Source organism: Opisthorchis viverrini, assembly GCF_000715545.1.
Source record: "Opisthorchis viverrini unplaced genomic scaffold opera_v5_63, whole genome shotgun sequence".
Taxonomy (NCBI): Eukaryota; Metazoa; Platyhelminthes; class Trematoda; order Opisthorchiida; family Opisthorchiidae; genus Opisthorchis; species Opisthorchis viverrini.
In genome coordinates, this window is record NW_008751719.1 from 387,217 (window position 1) to 396,620 (window position 9,404).

At 42.3% G+C, this 9,404-nt stretch overlaps 1 protein-coding gene across 1 annotated transcript; it reads right to left on the minus strand.

The window, feature by feature from the left end:
• Positions 1-1,803: 1,803 nt before the first annotated feature.
• T265_04037 (hypothetical protein) lies at positions 1,804-8,513 on the minus strand (the record flags this gene model as incomplete). The annotated part of the gene is made up of 2 exons (XM_009168672.1): positions 1,804-4,149; positions 7,143-8,513. The coding sequence occupies 2 exons, from the start codon at positions 8,511-8,513 to the stop codon at positions 1,804-1,806; spliced, it is 3,717 nt and encodes a 1,238-aa protein (XP_009166936.1).
• Positions 8,514-9,404: the final 891 nt, after the last annotated feature.

A 9,404-nucleotide genomic window follows, 5' to 3' on the forward strand; every position in this document is an offset into this window, starting at 1 on the left:
ACGTACACATCGTTTAATCATACAAACCTGAAACAGTTGAATCAAGAAAGTGCCAAATTATGTAATACGCCCATTTGTGACCTCATTATAAGGGGTCTAAGGGCTATCCCCTACAAGGCTAGACGACAGAAGGTACCATTGCCATCCCTTTGGAGTAATAAGCAAAATTTACTGGATCTTGTTTTGGGAAGGGGCCATTTTCTCCAGGGGTTGTGCAACTCCCAAGAAAGATCTGAATTTTTGGAGGGACTGTAGGGAATGGCATCGAGATGAGAAGTTAATGCCGTTGAATCATTTAGATACGCTTGTTTCGTATAGCTCAGAACAATAAAGTGACGAAACTAATGGACTTGTTTTAAGAAACTAATTTAAGCCCACTGATTAGATAATATTGTGGTCCTGAGCATCGCCAAATGTGTTGGGTGTGAGAAGGAAGGTATCACCTATAGAATCAGGTATACAGGGAATTTGGTGAAAATCCTCATCGTTTTCGGGAGACCCACCGTTACTGAAGCTTGGAACTTCTTTGTAGAGCTCAGCACATGGCAAAACGTTCCATCGGAATTCTCCTCACTGGTCGAGGAATGTCACTGATTTTGTACCTGTGGTCGCTTATATTGTGGATCATAAGTAGTAAAGATCCCTCCCATCTGAAGTAAGATTCAGACTATGGATACTCCGAGTTAAAAAACTTATCCAAAAAGTTACACAATTTCAGTCCTCTCGTCAGATTTATAAAAAAAACAGCTGATAATGCGAATAGGGGCGAACTAGCTTCATATTTTATCAATGCCTTTTAGCGGTAGCAGAATCCACAGATTAAAATAACAACCTCAAACTCACTTATTACCATAAATCAATAGATACACAATTTTTAGTTAATAGCTCTTGCTTCTGAGTGTGGCTTGTTGCTCAGTACTAGCGACACCGATGGATTAGATGGGGATATAACTACCCCGTGTACTTGGGAACCTACTACAAGCTTGGCTACGGCCTCAGAAAACCAAGCAACCGATATTAGAATGACTTGCAATGGCAACCTACAAAAATGATTTCAGATAATTAGTAAAATTTACATGCTAGTGCACAAAGCTACCGACCTCGGTAGCTTGTTAGATGTGTTTCGTAAAACTACTCATTCAGTCCTAGAGTGCCCCCCAGTATACCAATTTATTGGATGTCTATATACAGAAGTTTTAGTTCGAAATAGAAATCTCGGGGATTGGAAAGTTATCTGATCAATTCAGTAATTCATACAAATCTATTTTCCCATGATGTTCAGGCGCACATTTGTTTAAAAAAGCAAGGGAGTCGTAGATTATAGTGGGAAAATCTTGCAAGGTCTCCAGTCGATCGCATGAGGTGCAATGCGTCCCACGTACCCCAAATACTTTCTAACAGCTAATTTGTTTAACCTGCCTGGTGAATTTTATTTAAGCAAGACACAGACACAAACGATGATAGTTTGCGGAGTCGTATGTTTGTTTTACCCTGTGCTGATGTCCGCTTCAAGAACATTCTTGCACAATAGTTAGTTCACTCGTGCTGGAACCCGGAAAGCACGCGGTAGAAAGTTTTGGGCTTACCTGGTTAACTGAAACAATTTTACGCCATGTTATTTAGTGAGCGTGTCTGAAACCGACCAAATATCCTGTTTTCTCCTATGTACCTTTGGATTAAAATCGGAACGTTATCGCCCTTTAACGTCTGTGAAATCCATTCAAACCAAACACCATAACAACAATTTAACGAAATTTGTTTTACCACCATAAACCAGAAAACCACAACTCACTGTTCAAGTTTTCATCTTCCAGACCAGTGACTTCCAAAAATACTATTTTCTGAATAGGTAACAGTTGGATAAGTTGGTCCAGGAAATATTGGCAAAGATTCACGGCAGTCTGCCTGAACGTATTGTCCGAAACTGTAGGCCCCATCGAAACTTGCATTGGCAACATGTGATACCGGTTCAGATCGTAATACGTTGAGATTCTGTATTAACGGGGAGATGTTTGACGAACCGTATTCATAGGCGCCAACTCCACCAGGGGAATATGGGGTCAGTGGATTACCACTGAGTGAAAAATTCTGTTCACTCGTTGCACTGAGGTAAGCACCACGGTGCTGCAGGAACCCACATGAAGGCTTGGATCGCTGAAAGCCGCAAAAGTCCTGTTGACCTGATCCGTCTGACCCGGTAATACACCTCAGATTTGGTGAACTACAGTTTGTGAGAGAATTGGACTCGAAAAATCCATCAAACATACCAGATGTTTTTGCGTGTAGCGACCCAGTAAAAATAGGATAAACTGGTGGTGTGATCTTTGATTGCTGGTTGGCGAAGTCCTCTTCTTGTTGAATTTCGTACATATCAGACTTACTAAATTCATTTTGGGTTTCTTCCTGAAGCCCCAACAGAACGGGATCTCTCAGTCTTGAACTTGAATTTAATGAAAAATTTGGCTTGCATTCTGCCTCAATATGAGATTTTTTCCTCAATCGTTCGCTATTCCTCCTCTTATTCATTTTTGTCCACAGTACCGCCACAGCAATGCTCAGTGCTGTGAACGAACTGAGAAAAATCAGTAAAGTGATTAGCAACTTATTGACGCTTATTGTATTATTCTGAAAGCTAGCAGTCATCTGTGAACTCCATTCATTGTTCGCTTTTGAATAATCAACAAGGCTCGGATCTTCCGGGTTAATATTTACATAGAAACGATTCTCACTTCTGCGACTGTGAACGCCCATGTCGGATACAATAGTTATCAGAAGATACGTTCCTGGCCTCGGCTGATGTACCAAGATGTGACCACCAACGGTCTGTTGCTGTAGACGTGAGTGCTCAGCTGGTTGGATTTTCAGCAGCCTAACGGTCTCCGAATTCTTTAGGCTTTTACTTGGAATCCAGTTGGTTGATAGCTCACCGGAAGTAGCATTCATGTAAAACAACTCACTTCCATTTGTGCCTGGTTTAATGTGGAACACAACGGTGCCGTTTTCACCTTGGTCACTGTCAGTTGCACGGACTCGAGTCACCAAGGTTCCCGGAGGCGAGTTGGCATAAATGGGTGGGTGGAATCCAACGGTCGTGTCGTACAGTGGGAACGTTTGAACTGGTGCATTATCGTTTTCATCCAGGATGTGAATTGTGATCGTGGTGGTGACGCTATTTGCCGGCGTACCCTCATCGTAGGCGAAAATCTCAAAAAACAATGCCGCATAGGCTTCTCTGTCCACAGGCATTTGGCTGACTAATAGTGCACGGATCTCACCGTCCCCCACCAATTCGTCCTGCATTAGACCACTCTTATGTGTGTAATTAAAAGATCGATCATGGTAGCGGAAATTGGGATCGGGTGAAAGACGGATGTACTTATGAACATCGGTCCCAGCATTGGCCACTGATAAATGAACGCGCCCATTGGCTCCAATATCCTTGTCCGTGCAGAGAATGTGGGCAACGACCGTGTCCACACGCTGATTTTCCTCGAGAAAAAATTCCACCGGACCAGAAAATGTTGGCGCACAGTCATTGATATCTGACAGTTTAACCACAATTTCAGTTGATGTAGAAAGACCACCCTTATCCTTTGCAAACACCTTCAAGTTCATTACCTCAGATAGTTCACGATCAATCAGGCTTGGTTGCAGGACTTCCACTCTTCCAGTGTTTGGGTCAATGGCGAACGCTTGTATGAAGTTATCTGAGCGGATGAGATAACCTGATGATGGGGTTACAGCTCCCAACTCGTAGATTAACTCACCGTATTCACCACTATCTGCGTCTACAGCTTTCACCTCGACTACCAAGGTTCCTTGAGGTGAATGTTCATGCAAATTCACCGAATACTTTTCTTTCAGAAAAGACGGAGCATTGTCATTGCGATCTTCAACAGCGGCCGTAATACGAATTTGATGTTTTTGCGGTTGCAGTACTGGCTTTTGCTTGTTTTCAACAATATCTGCCAAATCAACACACTCGATCATAACGCTTACACGGGGAGTCTTCTCGTAATCTAGCACACCTTTTGTAAAAACAAAGAAGACAGTTTCAGAAACGGAATGAATTCGCAGGAGTTGTGAGCCGACCTGTAATTCAGGATCTGACGCAAGCTCTCCAGTGACATTGGCCGTTTGGCAAGAAACCTGAGAAGAAGAACAGAAGTAGAGCAAGGTTTATGATGAGCTGGTTCACCTGCGTACAGCTGTCATTTACGGTTTACACAATTTTACATCATTGTGTGGTCAATAAGAATATTGTACTACCCGTAGAGAACGGGCAACTTACTTATTGGTGTGGTTAGTTGAATTTAGCAGTGCTGATGAACTGTCTCGAGAGATGTTTCAATGTGTCTGACTGTTCCGTTCTATATACAGTCTAGTCAAATGAATACGTCAAGTTCGCTGTAGCAAAAACATGCCCAAGAAACATGACACCCAGTCGATCGTTGGGGTATGTAATTCATGTTTGGGGTATGTTGTAAAGACGCTCAAACGCGTATAAGTTCAGCCCACCAGGGAATGACTCATAATTATAACGACAGCTCAGAATGTTACTGGGCTAATGAAGTAACCTACAATAGCAAAATTTGAACGGTAAATTGTAAAAAATGTTGATTACAAATGCGCAGCCAATCAGCTGTGACCGTTTAAGTCCCATTTTACGTATCCGTTTCTGGTTTATGGCGGCACGTGGTCCAGTCATCCCTAGATGGTTACACCATGCGGCTCACGCTTATTGTAACCTAATACTTCGATTAGAGTCAGACGACGCATGCGTTAATACCACAAAACCGCTCATCATGTGTTGAATCGCTTTTGCCCGACAATTAATAATTTACTTGACCAGCCACTCGTGCCAGCCTTATTGAGGATCTCAAATTCCGTGGGACTTTGGTAGTGCTCTATACATATCAGAACCAATAACCAAATAGCAAAGTTATTTTGGTGTTCCATTCTCAGTTTGTCTGAATCCTGTCCCACAATTTTGCAGCTGACCAATCCACTCGACAGATAAGTTTGAACCCCAGATGTTCAGGTGGTGCAGAAGACGTTTTTTCCGAGCAGGTATTCTTGTTGGATACCGATCTGGAGTGTTTCAAGCAAGGCTTTTCTTTCAGTTCAGCTCATGTTCAGCTCACTCACCATAGGAAGTCGGAGGGAAGCAATCATTTTTATCGTAAAGCGGTCAAGCAAGCCTAAGTTTCCAACCGCATTATCATCGAACGTTTGGGTGATGAGTGTTTGCATCATTCAAATAATTCCCTACGGCCCGGAGTTGCGGCCAGTAAAATCTATTCAGATGGCATATCGGCTGCTTTATATGTAGATTGCGAAATTTAGACTGAACGAGATAATATCCAAGACACTCTCGTGGATTGCGGTTAACTGCAGATCATCCGGGGACAAAGTTGACGGAATTTGATGTTAATTTTGTTTTTTGATTCCACGCTGTCCATGCAATCTGCCGAATAAGCTGTAATTTTGGATGAGGGAATCAGATATCCGAATCAGGTCGAAACGTGATTCATCGTTAACTTAACAACGGAAAAACAGCTGGAGCGCATTAGGACACCAATTTGTATCGGTACGGTTCGATGCCTGATTAGGTAGTCACCATCGCTTTTATTATATGAATCGATGGCTTAAATTGGTGACGGTATGCTTTGTGGCGACTGAAGTCAGCGCTCACATCCAGTTTCATGTGTTTGGATAACCTTCCTACTCGATAAAATAATTCTGTAATATTTTAGATTTTCGTCAAATATCCTAGCGATGTGTACTGGACCCATAACTGTCGATCATCCTATGCAAACCAACCGCCTACCTGATACGATTTGGTGGGATTCTTTTTAGAGAATATTTGTAGCAATGATGACAGACAAGTCAGTATCGGATGACATAAAGGCATGCACAATCACAACAGAATGATGACAGCTGGAAAATTTGAATATTACGGCATGTTTAGACTGGCTGTGGACAACTTAGCAAGGCGCTTTGTTCGGTTCTCGGGTCCTTAAAACACCGCTGCAGTTTATGTGCACACACGCATAAGATTTGTTTGATAAATAAAGGATATGACGATAGTCAGTATCGACGTTCTAGTTTTGCAAGAGTGAACGTGAGGCAATACGAACCAAGACAAAAACAGAGGGATTAGTTTAAAGTATTACAGAATAGTTACAGTTCTCACGCACATTCGATCCTGTTTGTACCCCGTACCCCGTCGTTGCAAATTAGCTCAACTTAACATAATGGCAGTTTTGAAGTTGAAACCCAAAAGATGGATACTTGATAGCACGGGTCCTGTGTGAGAACCATGCATTCTTACTCATGATAAGGCGATTTGACTGCTTAAAACAAATTACACTTATAAGTAGGTTCCCACAGCCAAAAACTGGAATTTCTCTCGTGGTCCTAAATGGAGTGCGACTAAATCCTCAACAAAAAGTTATACAGGAATGTTGTATCAACCAATGCTGTGGCCATCATACATAATTCGATCAAAGGAACAATTCAGAGCGACATTTCATGAGACCATTTCGAAAACCAAATCAGGCTTGACAGAAAAAAAGTTATTAATGTAAATCAGTTTTCCCATTAGTCATTTGATCGTGGTCATCAACACCATCAGGCCAGAAGCTCAAAAATATTGGTATATCCAAACACTTAAACCATGCATGAGATACATTATCCGAAAATACGCTCAACTTTAAATCTTCCAGAAAAATAATGCTATATGACTCATTGCGTAATCGGAATCACACGCAGTACGAACGAAGAGACAAGATTTGATGTGCACTCATTCATTTCGTAGGTACATTCAACTTCACCGGCTACTAGCCGCCGTTCCCAATCAACAGCAGTGAACTTACAGTACCCAGATGATATCAGGATTTGGCTCACTGTAGACATCACAGTGACGGTCCGAATCAAGCTTGACATTTGAATATGTATGGGTATGATGGAGCACAAACCTCCTTGATAACAAGGGCGGTAAAAAGTACGTCCTCAAAGCGGGGGACATTGGTAGGAAGGCGTATTTTCTTTTAGAACTGGGACTGTTTAATCCAACTTTCTAGTTATGCGTACTTTACATGGGACACAAAGGTTCGTAACTGAGTCAGCTAAAGACTTACTTTTCCGTGTGAAGATTCATCCTCATCCTTGATGTAGAACTTCAAAACCGGTTTTGTAACAACCTCATTTTCTGGAATCGTGACATTTTCTTGCACGATGAGGCTAGGAATATTGTCGTTCACGTCACGCACTGTAACAAATACGGTCATCGATGAAGAACGTTGGGGACTTCCAGCATCTTTGGCAAGGACTGGCAGTACAAAATGTCTTTCGGAATAAATTTCGTAATCTAACGCCATCCGTACGCGTATGGCACCGGTCACAGAATCAATGGCAAACTTTCTAGTTGCCTCTATGCTGGTCAGTGGGCTGAAAGCATAGGTAATTCGTCCATTGTCACCTGAATCTGCGTCAGTTGCTTTCGCCACATATAAAGGCTTGTTGCTTAGCGTGGAGTTCTCTGGAATAGTGATGTAGTTCTCCCGTTCGTTGTAAGTAAACACAGGGGCATTGTCATTAATATCTAATAAATGAACAACAATGGACAATGATCCAGTTAGTTGTGGATTACCGCCGTCGATGGCCAATAGAACCGCATGTATTTCTCGATCGGCCAAATTTTCATAATCCAATGGTCGTATGTGAACAAGTCGGGGAGTCGAGATGTGGATGTCATCGATTTCGAGCGGAAGTTGAGCGGCTGCTTGTTGGGACACAGTGTTGGAAACTCTCACATCTAAACTTGGTTTTACCTGAAGATCATTAAGCGAGGGAGACTGGATAAGACGATATTCTACGACCCCGTTTAGTCTCGAGTCTCTATCGATAGCAACGGGTAGTGTTTCGTGGCCGGATACATCTTCTTCACGAATGTACATATGAAAAGGCGAGGGTTCTGGTGAGTCATTCGAATCCATCGGTGAGGATGTGACGGGTAGGAATTGTGGAGCATTGTCATTAGCATCATTTATCCGAATAAGAATCTGGATAGTCACTTGTTTTCGAGATTTTGTTTCCAGAATGTGAATGTTTCTGGTTTTTCCACTCTCTTCTTTATCGTTACTGATTGTTGCCAATATGGTTGCCTCGATTTGACACACAATGAGTTGACAGCAAGCCAAGGGTCCACAAATTTCACTCCTGTTATCTCGATCAATGTGTTTAACCGTGATCAAATCCCCGTTAATACTGAGATGAAAAAAATCGTTGAAATACTGAAACTTTTGCGATGTCATTAAGACAAAGGCAATCTTATCAGGGAGACTTGGTTTAAGGCTGTCGGCCACATTTCCAACGAGAGCATCAGCAGGAGTTTCGTCGGCTAAATTGTAAACCACAGTTGGGAAGACTTTGTTTCCAGTGAGTGTTTTGAGCTGAACGCATAAGAGGCACAATTTGAGGAGAATATGCGAGGAGTGGATCAACCACATTCTTATCCTCGTTCATATATGTTTCCACTCTCCAGGAATTAAAGTTTATTCGCTTCTACTGTTGTTGCAGGCTTGAGCTAAAATAGAAGATAAAACGTAGCTTTGTGTTAGCGTCGATAAGCCCGAAAACAGCTTACGAAAACGTGGACCGCACAACCTTTAGTGATGCATATTGACAGTTCAGGATGATTAGTACAGCAGCTCCGTACTGTGAAGAGCATTGCTGGTGTGATATGCTGGTAGCGTAACAACAAAAAGTCTGAAACTAAATGGAGAACTTTCGAAGCCAGAGATAGGAAAAATAGTACAGAAAGCCTATAAAGTATGGTCACTGACGAGTCTGTGAACTGTGTACACACCGGATTTAGGTCTTAAGTGCTCTCAATACTGGAGCATATCTTCTAGGTTCATCCTGCTACCCGTCACACCAGGAGGTCCTGAATCAGCTGTGTAAGACCAACATAAACTCATTTGATAGCCAATAAGAGTGTGACAAAAAGGGAGGGAATCCGCTTGCACCACCAAGCTGTAGGAAGCAAACTCTCCAATGAGAGAAATGAATCAGCATAACAATTTTGACCGGCATGACATTTTCGACAGACCTTTGGCCGTTACTGAATGCTGACGCCCAACACTGTGCTCAATTGAGCCATCCAAACTCAGTTAGATGACTGTTGCCAGGTTAGCCTGAATCTTAACAAAAAGTTTTTATATGGAAGTAAAACTGGGCAGAAATCGATTTTCAGCACAATGTTAATCTGCTGAGTCTGCGTAATATGGCGCCTAGGAAACATCAAGCACAACAAATTGTTCCTATGCTTCCCACAGACAATCACACCGAGTTATGTTTGAAAATTCCAAGTCACCCATCTTCAAAGGTTACGCACCCTA